The sequence below is a fragment of the Candoia aspera genome, chromosome 4 (assembly GCF_035149785.1).
Source record: "Candoia aspera isolate rCanAsp1 chromosome 4, rCanAsp1.hap2, whole genome shotgun sequence".
NCBI lineage: Eukaryota > Metazoa > Chordata > Lepidosauria > Squamata > Boidae > Candoia > Candoia aspera.
This window is the reverse complement of record NC_086156.1, coordinates 44304911-44328193: the sequence shown is the minus strand read 5'-3', so window position 1 is coordinate 44328193 and position 23283 is coordinate 44304911. Positions and strand designations below refer to the sequence as shown.

The following is a 23283-nucleotide window of genomic DNA, read 5'->3' as shown; positions in this document are numbered from 1 at the left end:
TCAAGTATGCTGTCTGAACTGAAGGAAGAGCAGCATACGATTGTAAGTAAAAAATAAAATATTGCCATTTTGAGTTTTTTCCTTTGTATTAAAATTTCATTTGATTTTATACATTTGGGAGATGACTGTTGAAACAATTCCCAGATTACTCTGGCCATGATGACTATTCTGGCTAGCATCCAAATGACTTTGGTGTTACATGCATATTAAAAGATTAGGTAGGTAACAATTGTACTTCAGTTGCTAAGGCAGCAATACTGTCGTATAATTGTGAACAGATTTCTGTGGGTTTCTTCTCCCACGCTCCCCACGCCAAAAAAAAATAGAACCAAAATAGCTTATTTCAAAAACTAAAACTGAGGGGGCGCACTAAAGCTGGTGTGCCCCCTCAAGAAACCATCGCTGGACCCTACTATACTGGACAATTTTTGCCCAGTCTCCCACCTCCCCTTTTTGGGGAAGGTGGTTGAGAAAGTGGTGGCTTTGCAGCTCCAGAGGATTCTGGATGAAACAGATTATCTAGACCCCTTTCAGTCAGGTTTCAGACCCGGTTATGGGACGGAAGCGGCATTGGTCACACTTATGGATGACCTCTGGCGGGAGCGAGATGGAGGCAGTGCATCCATTCTTGCTCTTCTTGACCTCTCAGCGGCTTTTGATACCATTGACCATGGTATCCTTCTGGACCAACTTAGGGAGTTGGGGGTGGGCGGCATGGTTCTGTGCTGGTTCACCTCCTTCCTCCAGGGTCGGTCCCAGTCGGTGTTGATAGGGAGTGAGAGATCTGGCCCGTGGCCCCTTCTCTGTGGGGTGCTGCAGGGTTCGGTACTCTCTCCGCTCCTTTTTAACATCTACATGAAACCACTGGGCGAGATCATCCATCACTATGGGGTGAGGTATCATCAATATGCAGATGATATCCAATTATACATCTCCATCCCTGGTGAAGTGAGTGATGCTGTGGCCACCCTTTCCGAGTGCCTGGGGGCTGTGGGGGCCTGGATGGGGGACAACAGGTTGCGGCTGAATCCGGGGAAGACGGAATGGCTGTGGATTAATGGCTCCTCGATTTCTGGGAAATTGTCATCTTTAGTTCTGGATGGGGTTGCACTGCCCCAGACAGACTCGGTGCGTAACTTGGGATCCTCCTGGACTCACGGCTCCTGCTCGAAGAGCAGGTGGCAGCCATGGCTAGGAGGGACTTTGCACAACTTCGTGTTGTGTGCCAGTCACGCCCCTTCCTGGAGCGAGAGGCCCTTCAAACGGTCACTCATGCCTTGGTTATCTCCCATATAGACTACTGCAATGTGCTCTACATGGGGCTACCCTTGAAGAGTATCCGGAAGCTACAGCTGGTGCAAAATGCAGCTGCGCGGGCGATCTTGGGTTTCCCAAGATCAGCACACGTCACTGCTTTGCTCCACGAGCTGCATTGGTTGCCAGTATGCTTCTGGGTCCAATTCAAGGTGTTGGTTATCACCTTTAAAGCCCTACATGGCACAGGTCCAGGTTACCTAAGGGACCGTCTCCTCCCCATCACATCAGCCCGTCCCACCCGGTCGTGTAGAGAGGGCATGCTACGGACCCCGTCGGCAAGAGAATTCCATCGGGCGGGGTCCAGGAGGCGGGCCTTCTCTGCAATAGCACTTGCCCTTTGGAATATCCTCCTCCCGGAAGTGAGATTGGCTCCCTCCCTCCTGGACTTTAGGAAACAGCTAAAGACCTGGTTCTGTAATTATGCCTGGGGTGGGAGGGAGAATAGCCATTCTTGGGGATGGTTAGTTTCTTAGAAGGACCCAGCTCTGCCTACAAATCTCAAAGAACTTTTAGCCATCAAGGTTTTTATTATATTTATTGTATTTGTATTATTGTGACGGTTGCCTATTCTAAAACACCTTCAGACTCATGAGTAGGAATTCAAAGATATCTGATTTATTAAAGAATAGTATGCAGGATCACAGAGAAAGCTGAGAATGACGACAGCGCGCCAAATACAAACTAAAAACCCTCGGTGCAAATGAAATCCCTCCCCCCCCCCCGTAGAATCTTCCCAAGTTCACAATCCCAGGTGCTCCTAACGGCTTCTGATGGTCTGCGGGAAAAGTCCTTGAACAGAGCACATAACCCAAACACATTCCATTGTAAGGAATACAGATACAGAGCTTGGTACAAGGTTTCACAGCAGCTCCCTCCCAAACAGAAACACGCGTCAGCGCCATGGCATGTGAAACGTTACGATGTATAAACTACATTGAATCAGTGAACATGACAATTACTGGGTTTTATAGTTTTATATTTTTATTTTTATTGTAAACCGCCCAGAGTCCCTCTTGGGAGATGGGCGGTGATAAATTTGATTAATAAATAAATAAAATAAATAAATAAATCAAAGTTACCAGGGGAATTTCATCTAGATAGTGCAGTTATTTAAAGTGGCGTCAACCAGCACTAAAGTCATCAACTAAAAAAGGATAAAACTAATGTATTAAGGAATTAATGTTGAAAGCCGAAATAGGAATCTGTTGGATCTTCTGATACACCTCTGTGGATAGCTGCAAGAGAATTATTTTACCCTTTTTTATATGCTGTACAGAGAAAGTACACAATAGCTATTGATTCCTTTAGCAGGAAAGTTCAAGTGCCAGCGTGATCTTACATAGGTTCATAGTGGCTTTAGACAGAAGGCATAGTTGAACATGAGAATATATGGAAAAACTGATCAAGTTTCCTATAAACACTTTTCTGATCAAAATTTACCCCAGTGCCTCTGTAAAGGTATATGTATTTTACGTCACTATGATCAGCCATGACTCATCTGTTACATTTCTGCCAACTAAAAGAGAAGAGGTCTAGAGAAGTATAACCTCTCCAATACCATCACTTGGTTTTTCTAAAGCTTTCTTACAAAGGCTGTACTTCAACTGTTCTAATTGTTTCATGGTTGTATTTATTTTGTTTGCTGGAAAACTGAGTAATTTTCCCTGAGTTTCTCTGTTGCTGCGTTGTGAAAGAGGTATACTTCTTAAATACTGAAGCTGTTGCTATATCTGTAACATTTTTTCTGCCCTGGCTCAGATATACTTAAGTATGTCTACTACTGAGTGAGCAAGTTTGGATAGCATAACAATCCATAAATAGGGCTTATCAGTGAAAGCTCCAGTTTACAAGTGTAAACTTGTAAACTAGTTCACTTCAGTTGGCTGGGTAGAAAACATTTGTCTTTTAATTTTATGATGCTGTGTACTTCTGGGCACTATTAACTTTCAGCCTCAGGTGGATTCCCTGATAAACTACTTCTGGATTATTGTATCCTCATGGGATTGGTGCCTTTAAATAGCTTTTGAGCATGAAGTGCAAAACAAAATTATCATGAAAGTAGGATCTGAAGAAAAAGTCTCCCCAGATTTCTATGGGAGAAGTGTGATTTATTTTCGATCTTGTTAATGGATACACAAACAATGTGAATTGAAAATAGGAATGTACGTGTACAGAAAATAAATGTTTATGCCATAAGTAATCACATCATTAGGGATCCGTACTTTTTATTTGTTTATGTAGCAGAGATTTGGATATTGTAACTGTGGCAAGTGTTCCAAGAAAAAAACTGACAATTGTCCAAAGCTGAAATGATAGCATGGAACCATAGTTGTTCCAGAGTGGAGGAGGAAATTGAAATTTAATTATTTTAGATAGACGAGTAAAGAACATAACTAAAAAGGCCATGCTTCCTAGCAGTGAAAGAGAAGGTGTATTAACTATGCAATCGTTTATTTTAGCTATTGGCAATTTAATTTTTTTTAGAATCTGTAAAGATGTATATGTTAAAAAATACTTGAAATTCCTTGGTATGATTTATGGTATAGATTGGGACTAAAAATATTAGAGCTGTAATGTTTTGGGGTGAATTAATTGCTTTTTTGTGACATCTGGAATTCTTAATATACTCTAACAGTCTTTTTGTTTAGTTATCCCTTCTCCCATACTTGGACACCAGGCTGCTGACATTCCTTCAGGTAGGATTAAAAATAAAAAATAATGTAATTTAGAAAAATTGTTTGGGGAGACCTTTAGTCAAATTTAGTTCTAAAATGTGTCATGCCTTGTCTTGCCATTTGTCATAAGGGATGAACCTGGAAAGGAAGGAACCCACAGTTCCTAGCTAAGACAGGATTGTCATGTCAATTTTGAACAGGTACCTCCTGTTCAGAGGCCATGAAGAGAACAGACCTTTGCAGCTGAAACCCAGAACAATAATACATTTCCAGTTTCAATTCTGCTGAATCATAGTCCATCCAGAAACTTCTTTTGGGTTTAAAACAAAACATTTTTGTCTCGTGCACCCCCTGAGCCAAAAATAAAATACTTTTTACTGGCATCTGGAAATCATGTTTGCTCTCTTTATTCTAATCTGTAATAATCTAGCTGAGTCGTATTTGTGAGCATTCTGTTGAGTAAGCCAATTCTTGAATAAGACATCAGTGTGTGGAGAGCTGAGATCCCCAGCCATCGCTTAGAGAAGCCTGTCACTTATAATATAAGCTCAGTACCTTATAAATTGTGTCTTCTCTCTATGGAACACTGCAGGGACAATAATTTAGCTCCTCTGGAGATCAAATGCTTTCTTTAAACTGCCAAATGCAGTTTATGTCTTCATTTAAAAAACCCTATTTCTAATAATGTAATCAGACTATTAATGAAAGTGATCCTGTCAGCAGAAAACAAGTAGTATCTGTTTATTGTAGACTTATCCATGATTTTAATGGACAGGTTTTTATGAGTTTCTAATATTTAAGGACATTATTTAGTTTTCATACTTGTTTTTGCAATCTGAGGAGCCTACTTCATTAGCTAGTATTTGTGCCATTTAATATTATCTAATATTTGTCATTAGCAAAAGTTGTGAAGATAAGTAGGACCATTCTAATTTAAATCAGATTAATACTCAAATTATTTCTAGAAAACATATTGGGAAATACTTTGGGATATAGATCTTCAACAAATTTTGGAACAAAAATCTTTATCTTTGACCGTTGATCATGATGGATCTGTATCAGTTTCACTGTCAGAGAGAATACACAGTTACAGATCAGTTCTGAAGAACATGAGTAAGAGGTGCTACTGTGGTCATGCCCTGCTTGTGGGCTTCCAATAAGCATCTGGTGACCATTGTGTGAAGGATCTTGGCCTGAGTAGGCCCCTGTGTGATCCAATATAATTCCTCATTTCCTTGTATCTGCTTTAGCATGGGGTGACTTTATATTGGTTAAATACCCTATTTAGGAACAAGGACTGTTCATTTTCTGTTTTTGAATATTTTCTGTTTTTCTGTAAACTGCCAATACATTTTTTCTGTTGCTGCTTCTCATACTTTTTCCCCATTCTACAAAAAGGCAATGAAGCAAACTACTTATACTTCCTTAAATTTATTAGACATTTAAATTTATTTAAATATGACTGAATGGATAATTCGATTAGAAATTTATTAGTATTGGATTGGTCAAGGTAGCATCCAATACTGACTCTTCTCAAATAGCAATACTTGCTATTACCCCCCAACTGAAGGAAAAGCAATCTAATTTCAGTATTTAGTAGGGTTATGGATTTGATCTCCAAGCAGTGTTTTGAATGCACAGGGATGTGAGCATGGTACCTATCTGCAACACCTTAAATACCAGTTCGTTTTCCCAGGATTGGCAGATACACTTTTTGGATTTAAAGTGCTGCTCAGTCCTGGTATCTATCCCATGAAAGAGCAAAGATGTTAATGAAAGAAAGTACAAAATCTAGGAAATTCTTCCATGACCTCCCCCAGTTTTCAGAACATGATCGAGTGTTCTGAATAGGAGATATCCAAAATACATAGAAACCTAAGAAAGTAGTTCTGGTTCTGTAAAACAGAAGTGTACAAAAGCAAATTATTTTCTTAATACAGATAGTATAATGGGAACTTAATAAGGGGATGGGGGTAATCAAACACAATTTTTGTAAGCAAGTACAGAAACACATTGGAATGCAATTTTTGAAACATTTATCTTGTAGAATCATGCTTGGGCTGTCCCAGTAACTTCAGTGTGTTATACAAAGATTTCGTAACTGCCATAATATAATATTCTGTTGGAAATTGTATTCCAGTGCAACTTAATACTGGATGGCTAATTCTGATCTTAGTCAAGTTAACTTCTAACAGATGAATTCCCAGTTACAAATATTGGAGAGACTATCTAGCTGTATGTTCAAACAATAGGAAGGGATCTTAGAAGTCATACAAAATCGGGAGGGGGTGTTACCCTGAGAGTAATACCCAGCTGGTGGTCTTTCCTGTTTGCATTGGCTGTATAGTATCATTGCTGTCTATTGTCAGCAATAAATGAAATAATTTTCCTTATTCTCTGTGAGCTTATGCTTTCTAAGTTAGAATTTTGACTGAGGCTGCACAATGCTTTAGAAAGGATATATATGGAGTTGGCTCATGATACTGCCAGTTTGTCTGTCTGTCTGTCTGTCTGTCTGTCTGTCTGTCTGTCTATCTGCAGTGAGTGGGGGCGTTGGTGCCTTCCATTCCTTGCTAATGGGAACTAGTGTCAGTTGCCAAGAGTATTATGAGAGGTTCTGTGTCGCTATAATAGCTGCCTAGTGTTTTTATAAATACGTGTGTGCTACTTGCAAGCATGACACCTTAGCTAGTTCTACTTGTGGTTGTCTTGAGCATAACTGGAAATCTGCATTTTTATGATTTTGTAAGGATAAGCTGAATTCTAAGCAATAGTAGTCTCTATTTATTGTAGTACAAGTTGTATAAATATAAATATGTGTTGCTTAAAGTATTTCTTTTTATTTGGATCCTGGGATAGTAAACATTGTTACAAGGTTTGCTCAAAATGAAATAGAAAAGACAAAAGTTATTTGGGCTTGGCTAAACAAAGATGAAGAAATATAATTCTATATGGATTGTGTGCATGTGTTTGTGTACTTTACCAGGGCTTGAAAATAAATGGAAGAATGAGAATAATTAGGTGTTTGTATCAGGTATTTGAAAATATAGCTTCTTACCACAGAAGAATAGTCTGTTATCTTTGTGAGAGTATCTATGTGAGTTATGTGCTTCAGGCTGGAATGATAAATCCTGTAAATATAGTGTGGATCAGAATTGCATCTGTAATTCATATATATTTTCCTTTCATATAGATATTTGCTTAAATGTTTATTGCGTGTAGAAGATTATATCCAAAAAAAATGAGGAATAGTCACATTCCTTGTGAGTTAATCTACCTTTAGGGCAGAAGACCTAGGATAATTGAAAACCTTCAGGATTCTTTAAAGTAGTGTGATGTCAGGTTGATCTGTGAAGCTCTTAATAGGGCAGTTGCAGTGGTAGAATTGTTTTTAGGACTCTAAGAAAGAACTTGGCAGTAATTTATTTTAGCCCTTAGGTTTATTTACTTCATTCCAAACCTTTTTCCTGGAAGGCTTTGTATAATAGATCATTACTATTCAAAAGGAAGTGACATATGCACCTCATAATACTCCAGTGACCTGACTGTTTTGTAATTATAGGCTATACAAATATAGAATATATGTAGCCATTCAGAAGATACTTCTTCCATATCAGAAAAAATATATGCTATAATCTTGTATGTGTTTATTTTAAACTCTTTTTACATATAATTTATCAAATTTGGGGAGAATGTAATATACATATTGTTGAAATGTAGATCGATAATATTCCATTCAATGACCGGATTATTGAAATGTAAGTACTGTAGAGTCTATAAGCATTAACTACAAAGTGAACTTAAAACCTATAAGAAGTAAACATATTATACTATAGATAAACTTCGTATCTTAATAAATCACTTTCAGATTAATTTTGATAACAGAAAAACTGGACTACTGTTTCAATCCACTAGCTTGTTAGGGTTGTATAATAATAACTTGTTGTCTAATATGCCTATATATTTAATTATAAACCATTATGGATTATAATTCTTCAGATGGATTTATTCTGTCTCTGGGTTTGGGTTTCTCTAAACATAAATTTTTAAAATATTAGATCTTGTCTGATTCTTTAAAATAAGGATATATCTTTCCAGATTATGTAGAAACTCTTGTTAACTGTTAATTGTTAATGATTATTCATATTATATTGGTTACTTCTGTTGATTTGAATAATGATTTTGAAGTGTTAAATTGATATAAGATCACCTTTATATGCAATACTCATTTAATGTTACTCCAAAAGTTTTTATCCAATTTTATATGGCTTGTAAAATTCTTTTCTATTTCCTTTTTGCTCTTTTATAGCTTTTTCTGTTTTTTCTTGACTGTTTCAAACATATACATTTTTTTAAAATGCTTGTACAGAAGGTATCTGTACAGAAATACTGATCACTCCATTCATAAAACCTTGGCTTCCTTTATATATTTAAAAGCATGCAAATAGACATATTAAAGTCAAATATAAAATCAATCCCCCAAAACATATTCCCTCAGAGTATAAATTTTTAATCTAAAACATTACAGAATTATTGCTTCTTTAAGTTCCATGTATTGGAAGTCTGTAGAGACTTTGACAATATAACTTACAAATGTTTAAAATGGTACTTTAAATACCAGAATAATTTATACTAGGATGTCATACAATTTGCTTACATATTTATGAAATCAGTTATGTAATTTTGTTATTTTATTCTGGATCTAATGCTAGAAATTGTATACATGCAAAGCCTCATGGAAAAAATTCCTTCCTAATTATTACTTTCTGAGTCTAATTCACTGTTGAGTAAAATTCTTTGCCATGCTTCTTTGTATTAGTAAACATTGCACTATTTGTTCGTTTGGTTGATTTATATAGCCACCCAATTTGCAAAAGTGACTCTGGACATCCTACAGTTGGCTAGAAACATGAAAACAAAGGAACTAAAAATAAAACACAACGAACTCCCAGAACAGAAGAACAGAATAACCTAAGCCAACAATTGCATATTCATTTCAAGATATTTCATTTCTGGACAACTCGTTCCATACTCTAACCCGTGCCCAGGGAAGAATCAGGTTTTCAGGGCCTTATATAAGACAAGCAGGGTTGGGGGCCATCTGAATCTCATTCTGTAGGGTGGGTACTGTGTCAGAGAAGGCATGCTTCCTGGGTCCTACCAGATGACATTATTTTGCAGACAGGATCTGAAGTATGCCCACTCTGCTGGGTCTCTTGGAATAAGCAGAAGTAATTGGAGACAGGTAATCTCACAAATATCCTGGCCATGTGCCATGATGGGTTTTATAGGTGATAAATTGAATTGCACCTGGAAGCCTATAGGGAGAGAGTGTAGCTTGCAATAGGAATCAATGCAGCCTGCAAAATAATGGTATTAGATAGGCATACTGACTTATGCTATAGTTAGAGTTTCCTGCACCATTGCATTCTGGATGAATTTCATCTTCTGGGCAGGCTTCAAGTGTAGAGCACATTACAGTATTCTACTCAGAGCTGAGTTAGGTATGAGGGACTGTGAGCAAGGCTGCCTGATCTTGGAGGGAGTCCAGTTGGTACACAAGATGGATTTGTGCAAAGGCTGCCACTTGTTCTTCCAGCAGGAGGTGAGAGTCCAAGATGATCCCCAAATTGTACTAGTTCTGCCTGGAAGAGTACAACTCCATCCAGTTATAAAGATGGAGAGTCTCCTGAATTGGGGGACCCCAAAATTCACAGCTGCTCAGTCTTGCTTGGGTTGAGCCATAGCTTATTCTCCCACAGCTGGACTCACACAGCTTTGAAAACCTTGACAGTATCACTAGGTTGGCCTATGGTAGAGTTGCATAATTGGGTATCATCAGCATATTGGTGATATCTGACCCTGTAGTGGTGAGTCACCTCATCCTGCAGTTTCATGTGGATGTTAACAGCGAAGAGAGAGTAGAGCCTTGAGGGACCCCACAAAGGAAGAGCTTCAGGCTAGATTATCATGTCCACCACCACTCCCAAACACCAACTGGAACCAACCCTGGAGGAAGGAGGGTTGTTTTTTTAACTGCCTCTTGCATGGAACTCTACAAACATTAATGCAGGACATCAGTAATGTTTTTCAACAGTTCATTTCCATGGGCATTGTATAGCAATCCTTTTCTTCTAAAGATTGCTCTTTTTAAAAAAAAATGTTTTTATTATTGAAACTTAAACAGATTGCTGTTTTATGGGATGTGTTAATTTTTAACAGTTTTTAGCAATGTCATCTTTAGAAAAAGCATAAGACAGACATTGTAAAGGAACAAGATAATTCTCTTCTCTTTTTTCTTGCTTGCTTTCCTGGTGCTTTCCCCCTTTTCATCTTTTCAAACACTTAAGAGGAAAGCATTGCCCATCACTGCTAGGATTCTGATGCACTGATAAGGATGACCTTGATATGTCATAGCATTTACATTTATTTTGTGCAGCTATATGGGGTAGAATGCAGTAGAAAGTAGTAAGATGCTCATTTTCTAAACAGAACTCCTTGTCCCCAAGGGCCCAAATTTAGAACTTGTGCTGTAACTTTTCTATTACTAGATATATTAAGTGATAGCATGTAGGAAGTATACACATGCAATATTCAGGCATACTGTGGTTTAGGGAAATTGCTGTACCGTTAACTTTTTTTCTTTTTTCAGAGTCAGGAGTTCCATTTCTTGCCTATTGACATTTCTTTCAATTTGTCATTTTATGCATTCATTCATACACAAGGCAGTAATGAATAGAACAACAGAATTAAAGCAATGCTTGCATAAGATTTTTCCTAAACAGAAATCCTGCTGGGCAATTTCAAAAAAGAAAAGTGAACTCTGACACAGTGAAAAAAAGTAAGTGCTTACTCTTTTCACTTCTCTCTATTGAACTTGATGTATCCAAAGTCCAGTGAAGTTTACTTACCAGTGGAGAATAGTCAGAAGTTGGAAAGCAAGTCAGACTATACACTTAGACTTTAGGTTTACTTCTCCTTCAAGTTTTTTACATTGAGGTTTTATAGTAATTGACATATTATGTATTATTTATTGATTCTTTTTCAAAATCATGCTGTCAGTTACACTTCACTTTTTATTCATAAAAATTGCTGCAGGGTAACGAGTCACACACTGTGATTACCCCACTGGGTTAACCGCATTTATCATTGTTTGTTGTCAGTGAACCACACACTGGGATTGACCCTTTGGATTGTCGATAATTAGCAATACTTCCTCCATGTATATTTCCACCCAGATATTTTTCTTTCTTTTTTTTCTTTTATATTTTGCTTAATCATTCATTTCAACTTCTGAAGTGTGGCCATGCTAGAAACATGCAAACATACCCCTTTAAATTTGATTGACTAAGCTGTGAACAGAAGGCTTAAGAAACAGACCAGGTCTGCTCTTCTTTGTTTTACTTAAAGCTAATTAATTATTATAAAAGACTAGATAACGTTTCTTTAATGTGTAGCTTATCAAATGGTTACGAAACTGAACATCTAAAATTTAGTAACTGATCATGTTTAGCATCTAAATTTTGATAAATGATTGTTAAACATTTTGGTCTAAAGGGAAGTGGGGGGAAGTCTCTTCCTAGCGTATTCAAGCACGTCTCACAGTACTTTGCAGAGTCCTTCAGTTCTTTGTCAGTCTCTCTGAGGCAGGGTTAGGTGAAGGAGGAGTGCTAAGGAAAGTGGAAAACAACAGGATGGTTTTGTCCCAGAAGATGAAGTTTGGGATCATCTCCTCTCCCTTCTGTAAAATCTTTCCTCTTTTAAAATATCACCTTGGCCCATCCCTCTTGTTGATCTTTCACTACTTCTCTGTACTATATATGGTATGATCTTGTCCTCTTTTCCCAACTTCTCCATTTGCAGTACCTTCTTGTATTAGCTTGTTTGTGAATGCTACTAACCATCTTCAGTGTTTTGTGTCAGATGCAGAACCTGAAAGAGAATGGAAATGGGTCAAAGGAAGGGCAGGGTCCTTATGCTGTGAGGCAGAGTAAAGGTTTATGCTTTTGACATGGTTCATTTAGACAAGGAGAACTTCTTGGCATAACAATAGTAATTACTTAGAATTTGCTTTGGTAACTTCTTTCAGGTTCTGGGGCTGACACTGGGAATTTCCATATTGCCACTGTTTCTACTCCCCAGTCTCTCATCATCCAAATCTGTACCTTGTGTTCTGCAGATATGTTAGTTGATGCAAAGTATCAGACCAGTTACCGTATCAGACCAGTTACCGTATTTAGGGAAGGGCTGGGGAAGAGCTGCAAAGCTGTCAAGTCACTTTTCCTCTTGCTTAGAGCAGTTGAAGCCCAGCAGTTGGGAACTGGGATAATGCAATAGTTCCTGCAAATAGGGAAATGTATTGCCCATAAATACTACATGGTGCAGTATTTCAAAGATTGGTTTTACTGTGGATTCAGATATACCACATCTGAGTCAAAAATAAGATGGTTTAGTTCTCAAATCCTACCATGTTATGATATCATGAAAATCTGGAGCTAGTTTCACCATCTTTATGTAGTATTGCCATCTCTATAAAGAAAACTTTTCAAGACCCTTACCTTAGGGGACATGGATTCTGTCAATATATTTACTTCTGCTACTGCACATTAGATTCCCTGGCTAAGTTTGCTAAGCTTATTTAGTCATTTCATTGGGTTCATCACATGTTAGATCTTTTGGATCTCAAAGGAAATATCATTTATCTTTTCTAAATAAAATAGAGACACCTTGTTTAACATTGATGACATCATCATGCAAATGACATATTCCCACAAAGTCCTACTCTTCAATTCAAGATATTTTCCTCAGGAATAGATACCCCTCCTTACAATTAATCCATTAAAACAAGTTTTTACTGTATGTACAAAGTGGCATGCTATCATTAAACATTCATGTGTTGTTACTTCATGATATAGGGTTTGTGTATTAACAATGGTACTAGGTTCAAAATAATATTTATTGAAAATGGCCCTTTAATGTAGACAAGGCTCTGGATGTTTTCACTTGAGGATTTGGTGATTTATTTTTTTTTTACTATTCCTTATAATGATTTGGTGATTTATGTCCAGGACTTTCTTAATTGACCTTAGTTCTTCTAAACTGAATTTGCTGGCATAAAATTTGCAGCTTTAAATGAAAATACTACATTATCAAATCCTCCCAGGTGGTAAATTGAAACACTTTATATACCTGCATATAAGCCCATCCGTGGATGAGCTGACCCTCAAATTTTCAATCAAAATACCATCAAAAATGCACCGCCCATGGATAATCCAACCCGTTTTTGTATGTTTTAATTTTCACAATTGGCTTATCCGTGAGTGGCAGCTAAGTTTTCATAGGTGGCATTTGATCATACATTTGTAATATATCTGGTAGCTGAAGTTTGTAAAGGAGTATACAAATAAAATATATCGTTCTTGTGATTGTGTTCACATCAAGGGTTTTAAACCATGAAACAAACATTTCAACAAACTACCAGATGGATTTGCAGTTGGCTGACCAACCGCACTCAGAGTGTGGTCTTTAATGCAACTACATCTACATGGAAGGAAGTATGCAGTGGGGTACCTCAAGGTTCTGTCTTCGGCCTAGTGCTCTTCAGCTTCTTCATAAATGTCCTAGATAAGCGGATTGAAAGGGCACTCATCAAATTTGCGGATGACACAAAGCTGGGAAGAACTGTTAACACTTCAGAAGATTGATTCAAGATTCAGAAGGCTCTTGATAGACTTGAGCATTGGGCCCTATCCAATAAGATGAAATTCAGTGGTGAGAAATGTAAGGTCCTGCACTTAGGCAGGAAAAACCAGACACACAGGTACAAGATAGGCAGTACTTGGCTCAACATCATGCCTGTGAGAGGGTCTAGATGTCCTGGTGGACCACCACATAAGTATGAGTTTGCTTTGATTGGTAGCATAAGTATGAGTCAGCAGTGTGCTGCAGCAGCCAAAAAAGCCAATGCAGTCCTGGGTTGCATCAACAGAGGGATAGTTTCAAGATCACAGGAAGTGCCACTCTCTACTACACTGGTGAGCCCGCAGTTGATATACTGTGTCCAGTTGTCACCACAGTACAAAAAAGATGCTGAGGCCCTAGATGAATGCAGAGAAGAGCAGCAAAGATAAGGGGTCTGGAAGCTAAATCTTATGAAGAATGTCTAAAGGAACTAGGCGTGTTTAGCTTAACGAAGAGAAGACTGAGGGGAGACATGATAGCAGTCTTCCAATACTTGAAGGGCTGCTACAGGGAAGAGGGTGTCGATTTATTCTCCATAGCACCTGAGGGTAGGACAAGAAGCAATGGGTAGAAGCTCATCAGAGGGAGATCCAACCTGGAAATAAGGAGGAATTTCCTGACAGTGAGAACTATTAAGCAGTGGAACAGCTTGCCTCTTGGAGTTGTGGATGCTCCATCGCTGGAGATTTTCAAGAAAAGATTGGACAACCATTTGTCTGAGATGGTATGAAGATTCCTGCCTTGGGCTTAGGCAGGGGGTTGGACTTGAAGACCTCCAAGGTCCCTTTCAAGCCTTTGATTCTGTGATTTCAAATTGGATTGTCAAACTTAGTTTTAATTATGAAAAGGGATCTAGTTGTCATTTAAAAGTAAGAATGTATTATTTAGCTAATGTATGAAGTTATTGAAGAAAAGCCTCAGCTTTTAAGTATTGAAGACTGAAAACCTTTCTGTAAATTTACCTGGTTATGCATCTCCTTGAAGACAGATGGACTTATTTAGAATTAATGTATAGACTCAGGATATAATCCTGATGGAAAGAGATGGGAGTGAGGGGACAGCTTGCTGTAGTGTAACAATTTTTTTTCTAGACGAGGCTATGATCGACTCTTATCTCCATACCCAATGTAGGTAATTTTATCTGAAGATGAAAAACTAAGTCCAAATTGCTATAGTAATGTTGTACATGTGTAAGATCTATACATGTGCTTTAAAACCAATAGGTGAGGTCAGGGGCATCTATAGTGTGGGGCGGGGGGAGGACCAGAATGATAGAAGCTATTTTGAATATTTGTGCAATATTGATGAATTGTACAAAGGGATGGTGCTTCGGTTCCATAGCACCTTCTGCCTTGGCCCCTTGACCACCCCAGCTGCAGACACCGTTGTGGGACATTATATTTAAAATATAGTAACATTCTTAGATCAAATTGGAGGGCATAGAAAATAATAAGGCAGCAACTTTAATCTGAACAAATCTATTATCTGAGTGCCTTCTCAGAGCACGATTACTGCCTATTTTGGGAAGTAATGGCGATGAAACCTATCTGAAAGCTGTTGTGACATGAATGAGTTGCAACTTGGCTCTTTTTGCCTATTGCCACTCTCAGTGATCTGGCGCAACCATAAACCAATGGAAACTTTTGCTTCCATCCTGATTAACTGCAAGCAAATCTATTCTGAAACATAAGGTATAGTTGAATTTAATTATGATAGTTTATTAATTATAATTATGATTTGTTGAAACATTTCAGTTTTATAGTACATAGCTAGAAGTTTATTTTTGAACAGATTGTATTGAAAATTAACCAACATTTGTTGAATTTGCTTAACATGATATAATTTCTAATTCATTTAAAAAAAGGTTCCAAAATTCTCCCAGGTATACTATATAAATGGAATGAAGCATACAAGCCTTCTTATACTTTTCATGGATTCCCATTATTTTGATTCCACAATTATCTGGTTTTATTTGATAAAATATTTATAAGGCAGCCTGAAAACTAACCGTTTACTAGTTGTCATAAACTGTATTGCTGCTGTTAAATATAAAATTGCTGTTAGACAGCTTATATATTACTTAAGTATGAAGTGGCATTAATAAAATTAAAATATTATACTAAAATCAGTATGTTTTAAAATTAAAAGTATAAAGTGTCTTAGCAATACAGTGTTGCTAGCAATGAAGTTAGCAATGAAGTAATCAGACATATTTGAACAAAGAAGCAAATCTTTAATTGTTGGCAAAAACTGGCTGCTCTGGAAACCTAACTAACTAATTTTCAGTGACCACAACACTGAATCCCAGAAACTGTAGTTTTGCACTCATTCTTCAGCAAGGTATTTGGCCCATGTCTTCTCTATTCTTGACATACAACTTAATAATTGCTCTATTGAAGAATATATTCCATGTTAATTACAATAGAAAGACCCATAGTACTGTAACTTAAATCTTAAGATTTATAAAGGTCTTCGTCTTGCAATGAAAATATGACTCTGGCTTACTAGGAAAAACAACCAAAAGTTCCTAATTTAATGTAACAGTAAGCAAACCACCAGTGGAACCATCTTGTTTTTATTTGGTTCATCAAGTTAGGCGAAGTAGCTGAACTAAATGTGCAGCATGCACTAATGTTCTGTATTTTTATTATAAAAATACAGAACATTAGTGCATGCTGCACATTTAACAAAAATTCTTAAAGATTTTGTGGTATCTGAATTGGCCACTGATGTCCTAGGGAATTGCAGCCAGCAGTAGTTAATTGTAACTGGACATTTTTTTTTAATTCCCCCAGGGCAAAGAATTCCAGTTTAGGCCATTAATAGAAAATTTATGGCAAGAACACAAGAAATAAAAACAGTAATTAATATCTGAAGTTCCAAGCATCTCCATCTATAAGATGTTACATGTGTTATCTCCTATAGCATTTGAATGAAAGAAGTAATTGTATATGCATTTTTAACATGGAGTAGCTGCTAGAGGAATGTCACAATGTAAGAGGATGTCTGTAATTACATTACACAAATTGTCATAGTTTTTTTCATTAAACTTGCTGGAAATGTATTAAATACATACTATAATAATAAAACCAGTTGTGCTTCTTTCTAGTTGGTTACCAAGTTTCTTGTGAAAAACAAGTTGAAGTTATTTGGATGGCTTGAACAGAAGATATGGATTATTAATATTACCCACATCTTTTATTTTAGAACAGAGTGACCTCCATTAATAAAAGTTTTAACTCTGTGTGGCAATTAATTTTGCTGCTAGAAAGAAGTAAACATGCTTGCTTGCAAATTCTGCAATAATGATACTATATCTTGATCATATTACACCTTTGCTGAAGCAATTGCACCAGTTCCCAATTAGCTACTCGGCCGGGCTCGGGGTTTGAGTTATGACATTATTATGGTTGATTGCACAGTCAGCCAGATGTTTAGACTGAATTTGGCATTCTTGTCCACCTATTAAGTCCTTCCCAAGGATCTGGGATAGGCAGATGTTGTTCAGTAATAAAGGTATCATCGCAAGCTGCCTATTGTTGTTATTGTTATTATAAATTGTATGCCATCTGACTTCCAACAACTGGTTGGGTACAAATACAATGATAGACAAAAATGAAGAGATGGAAACAAACGAAGCCACACAAACCAAAAGGGGCTTAACTCACTCTCCCCAAAGGCCTGGATGAAGAACCAGGTGTTAAAGGCCTGTTGAAACACTAGCGGGGTGTGTGTGTGTGTGTGTGTGAGAGAGAGAGAGAGCTTATTCCAGAGGGCAGGCTGTGCTACAGAGAAGGCTCACTTCCAGAGTCCTGATAGGTGGCATTGCTTAATTGAAGGAATCTGGAGTGAGCCAACCCTGCCAGATCAAATCAGCTGGGCAGATACTATGGGAGACAGGTTGTCCCTCAAGTAACCATGTCCTATGCCATGTAGGACTTATACATGGCATGGTCAACAACCAGCACCTTGAATTCCATCCAGAAGCAAACTGGCAATCAGTGAAGCTTACAAAGTAGAGGTGTTACATGGGCATACCATGGCATGCCCATCACTGCCTGTGCCACTGCGTTCAAGAGCAGTTGAAGCTTCTAGGTTGTCTTCAGGGGCAGTCCCATGTAGAGCATGTTGCAGTAGTCAGGGCATTGTGATGGTCCAAAGAGTTCCCCAATCTAGGAAAGGGGACATCTGTCACACCAGATGAAGCTATGCAAAGGCTTCCTGGCCACAACTGCTACCTACTCATAGAGTAGGAGCTGCAAGTCCAGGAAGTCCCTCAGGGTGCACACCACCTCCGAATGGGGAAGTGAAACCCCATCCAAGGCCAGAAATGTGGTATCCCCAGATCTAAGCATCTCAAACACCCGTAGCCACTTGGTCTTGATGTGATTAAATTGGAGACATCCAAATCCACTGAGAAGGATACTGCAGTTGATGGTGTCAAAAGCTGCTGAGAGATGAGGGAGCACCTCCACCCCAGTAGGGAATGGCCTTGAAGGGCAGGAGGAAGAACCACTATCAAGGCAATAAGAGAAGTGAGGCTTGGGTCCATTCCAAGTAACTAATTTGAGAAAACATCTCAGGCCCATCCCCATTTCCCACAGATAAAATGAGGGAGGGGGAAGCACATTCAGACTTACAAGATTGTTACTATAGCTGTTCCAGTAAAAGTTGTTTAGACATACATTGTTTTCTAAATCTGGTCTACCTTATAGGGCTGACAATCCCAGCTCCACCACAAGTCATCTACAAGTGCAACCAAAGCTTTATTTCAGTCGTTGGCTAGCAGAACAATTTTTTTTTAAAAAGTCACATTTAAGTTGTTGAATATCAGTGTAGCCTGTACACCACAGAAATTGACTAGAATAAAACAAACTATAAAATCGTATCTAAAATTTTAAGTTTAAAAATTTTGGGCATAAAAATATAATACACATTATGGAATTTAGATAAGGCAATTAAATGATTATTTAGAATAATAGAGTAAAATTACCAACCTAAAATACAGAACTATTCTAATGCTAAAATCCATGGAAAACCTATAATATTAATATATCAAAAAAATATACAGTGATATTATGTATAAAGAAGAAGAATATATAAGGAGTTATTGTGGTTTAGAGATTAAAAGTTAGAATCCAATTATGTCTATTTTGTTAAAATGACTCGGGCAGCTGTTAAAATAAGGCAGAAGTAAGAATCAATTGATAGTAAGGACATAATACATTGTTATAGAATAGTGACTAAATGGACAGCTGCATCTGAAGTAGTTCCAAACGGATAATGTCTTAAGAGGTGTTTGAAGAGAAGTTATGGTATATTGTACAAACTATGGAACAGTATTTGGCTATATGTAGTCATCAAAGTAGAGATTGATTGTAGAGTACTATGAGATTGATCTGATAGTAACAACTTGAGATAGAAGGAATAAGTGCGACCAGGGTGCTTGGTGGGATGGCTATCAGCAGACACAGTTAAGGGTGGAGAAATATTAACATTTTGCTGCCCTTATTGCCACAAAATAATCCTCTCCAGCTGCCCACCCATTCCAAGTGGTGACAAGGGCCTCTGATGAACTGCTCGCCATACCTTTACTGTTAGAGAATTGCTTGGTTGGGAAAATTATCAAGGGAAATCCTACTACAAATATGAGAACCACTGAATGTCATCTGGTAACTGGATACAGGTTGGCTTTCTCTATCGTAACTTCTGAACTCTGGAATCCTCTCCCACTGAAATTCAGGAAGAGCCCAATAAACAGAAATACAATAGCATCCTCTTGTTGAAGTTCTCAACAACTGTTATTTAAAGACTTCCTGTCTCCAATATTGGGAATAGTATACCTGTCATGACTAATAGCAATTGATTGTTTTGTTCTGTATGAATTTATTTAATGTCAAATAAAGCTGTCCAGGTTGGTAGACATCAATCCATCTTGTCTTATCAAATTTCTTAATAATAGTTACATGCTATGCAAAACACTTTATTGTATTTGGCCTGTGGCCATTCAACTTCATCCTTGACATTAAATAGGAAGGAAAACCTGTATCTATCCATTTCACTATGCAGATAGTCCTTGCTTAACGACAGTAATAGGGACCAGAATTTATGTTGCTAAATAATGTGCTTGAAAAGCACAATGTCACGTGACCACGTTGCTTAGTGATGGCAACCCCGGCAGTCCCTGTTGCCGTTGTAAAGAGAGGTTTGCAGTTTGTTAAGTGAGGACCTCCTTGTGGCTTCCTGCTGGCTTCCAACAAGCAAGGTCAGTGGGGAAACTGGCAGGAAGTTCCAAGTCCTGGGTGGCTCGCAAGCAGGCCAGTGGGCAGTAAGTGGCTGGCACAATGTGACTGGGTGGGGGGTGGCTGCTGCCAGGTGCGGGAGGGTGTGCCAGTGGTGCCACAGTGCAAGCACAGCCAGGCTGGGAGTGGCTGCTGCTGGGTTGGGAGGGCACACCATAGCCCGGCTCCTTGGGAGAAAAAGTGGTGGGAGCAACTTACAGGAATGACTTGCAATCTTCTCTGCTGGCTTTCCCATTGACTTTGCTTGGGGGAAGCTGGTAGGGAAAGTTGCAAATGGTGATCATATGACCACAGGACGCTACAACCATCATAAGTGTAAGCCGGTTGCCAAGCACCTGGATCATGATCACATGACTGTGGGGGTGCTGGGGCAATCAGAACTTTGAGGACCAGTTGTAAGTATCAGTTCAGCACTGTTGTAACTTCAAACAGTCACTGAACAAGTGGTTGTTAACCGAGGAGTACCTGTACTCATAACTCAGGCCTTATCAGTATGGAATTAAGTTTGGGGGAGAAGGGTTTGCCCCAGAGACCATTGTTGTTCATTTGCTTACCTTAAATAGCCTTTACCTTTTAATGCCATTTCACTCCATTTGAACAACCTTTAGTATTAGTAGTAGTTTTATTTAATATGTACGTATAATTAAACATAATACAGGTAAAATTATGTACAATATAATCCAATATCACAGTAAAACAAGCTCCTTACTAATTTTTTGTCTTAATAAAAAGTTGATGATTTCTACCTGTCTTGAGTTTTTATTATTGTTAACAGTTCCCTTGCATATTCCTCTCAACTACTCACGTTTTCTGCATCTGCCATGTGGGGAGGATCTGTAATGGGGAAAAGAGGGAGACAGGTGATTGCCATCCCAGAACCCTACTTAGTTGGATTCTCTCCTCCCTCCCCTCAAAGAGAGCTATTGCCATTAACTGCCATATGGAAAGAACCCTGGAAAAAAAATTTATTGGCTATTTTTTGTATTTTTATTCATGATTGTTTATATTGCTTATAAAGCACTTTAAGAGGATTTTCTGAGAAGAGAGATACAAATAACTGCAATCATAAATATCCACACTGGTGGATGCATCATGATGGGTTATGCTCAGACTTCCTAGAGTTTAACTTACCTCAGCTTCCCTTCCTATTTAATTCTACTCAGCTCAGTCCTCACACAAAATACAGTATTTTGCACTACCCACCCCTAAAAAATCTGGAACTACATAATACTCTTTTGTAGCAATTAGCCCAATTGTTATATCTGTATTCTTGTGTTAACTATGAAAGAAACAGTTGTTTCTATTGAAACCTTTATTAATAAGATTCATCAGTCAAATAAGATGAAGTAAATCTCATATCCAAAAAGTTTTTGCCCACGGAGGACAATGGAGTGATATCCTTGTTGCGATTATAGCATGGGTACATACATTCTCAGAGATAACTGTCAACCATTGATTGATATTCTTGACACAATCGGCAGCCAAAATAAACAGACATAATTGATTGGTGAATGAAATAAGTGAGACAGCCAAAATAAGCAGACATAATTGATTGTTGAATGAAACTTACCTGTAAGCAAAAACTCTTTGACGGGCAAAAAAAGAAGAGCCAATATGTCGTTCTAAGCATAAGGACTTATGTCTTCCAATAACAGCTAAGATAATCAAAAATGAAGTGCCATGGACGTTACGTTTTATTCATTCTTCTTCTAAACTGAAGTTTGTGCTTATTGGTTCTTGTCAGTGGTATAAGCATCCAATTCCATATATAGATACAGTATAATCTGTCTTAAATACATGGCCTATTGTAACTGTGAATAAGACACTAACAAAGTACTGTGATCCCATATGTGTAAAAATGCAAAGAAATTAGAGATGCAGTTAATAAAGCAAAATGGGATTATTTATGTGTTTTTCTTTTTAGGATTCAAATGCCCAGTTTGTTCCAAGTTTGTATCTTCAGAGGAAATGGATTTACATCTTGTGATGTGCTTGACAAAACCAAGGATAACTTACAATGGTAAGAAAAAGAGTTCATTATTGATTGATAGTCTAATAATTAAATGAATATAAACTTCACAATTTTGATACATTTCTTCAGGTTAGATTTTTGAACATAAAGATTTCCAAGAATTAATACAGTACATATCTAAGATGTCTGTTGAACTTACCTGATACTTTCTTTATTTCAGCTGATTTTCTCTTTAATGCTTCTCCTAGATTATGTTTTATTTTTATTTTTCAAGGATCATAATTAGTGTTTGAAACAATTTGAAATCAAGGATTTCTTCCACTCTGATACTTATGTCTTGGCTATTTTTACAATGTGGCTGAACTTGAAGAATCAAAAGTGAACGTTGGAAAAATAAGTTGTCAAGTAATGAATCTTTAAGGTGAATATACATTCAAATGTGCAGAATAATCAATTTCAGGGGACATGAGCAGAAAGTAGATCTAGGCCAAGATAGAATTAGGTTGGCTACAACATTGGGTTCTTGGTTGTTGTATACAATTTGATATGCATTTATTTACATCCATTTCTTATCCAAGTACCCAACTATTGTAGCAGAAACATACATACACACAAACACCCTGCTAAACTGGCTTTTTTCCAAGCTCAGCTTACAATTTGTTTTAAACAAATAATCCAGGAGTTTTTAATCAATAAACCCCTATTTCAAGTTAGCTTACAACCCTGGCTTGTTTGGGCACTATACATAATACTCCTGTGTGTTAAAAAGTGATCTTTATATGCATTTCCTGATCCCACAAGCACCGTAGTCCTCATAGTCAAAACATTTACCCACGTTTGCCTTAAAGGAAGGACAGGCATGAATATACCCTGTGCTAAAATAAATAAAATTCTGGACTCAGAAAAGGTAACTCTGAGACATGTATATACTATGCAGATTGAGCAAATGTATTCTTTTTTTAATTGATGTTCACAATTTGCTTTGGGATTTATAGTCACAGTAATAGTAATTCATTTAGAAATATTTCTTCATCTTGTGATCCTATGATTTAGTTTATTTTGTATAATAAACTACAATGACAATAAGTGACAATCCAAAGTAGCCAGATGACTCGGTCAGTAATCACAGAGCTGTTGATAAAAGGTCTAACTGAAGCAGATGGGACATATCTCACTACTTCTAGTTCTTGGTATTGATTCTGTGAAGAAGCTGGATTAAAACCGATCTAGATAATCTGTGTCACTTAGAAATCACTGCTGGAAGTTGTAGTTCAGT

General features: G+C 37.6%; 1 protein-coding gene across 1 annotated transcript in view; it reads left to right on the top strand.

Annotated features, from left to right (window-relative positions):
• ZNRF2 (zinc and ring finger 2) overlaps positions 1-23283 on the top strand; it is a 63992-nt gene that overhangs the window by 5365 nt on the left and 35344 nt on the right. The window contains exon 2 of the mRNA XM_063303960.1: positions 21960-22055. Within this exon, the coding sequence (XP_063160030.1) occupies positions 21960-22055 (96 nt within the window). The remainder of the gene's footprint in view (positions 1-21959; positions 22056-23283) is intronic.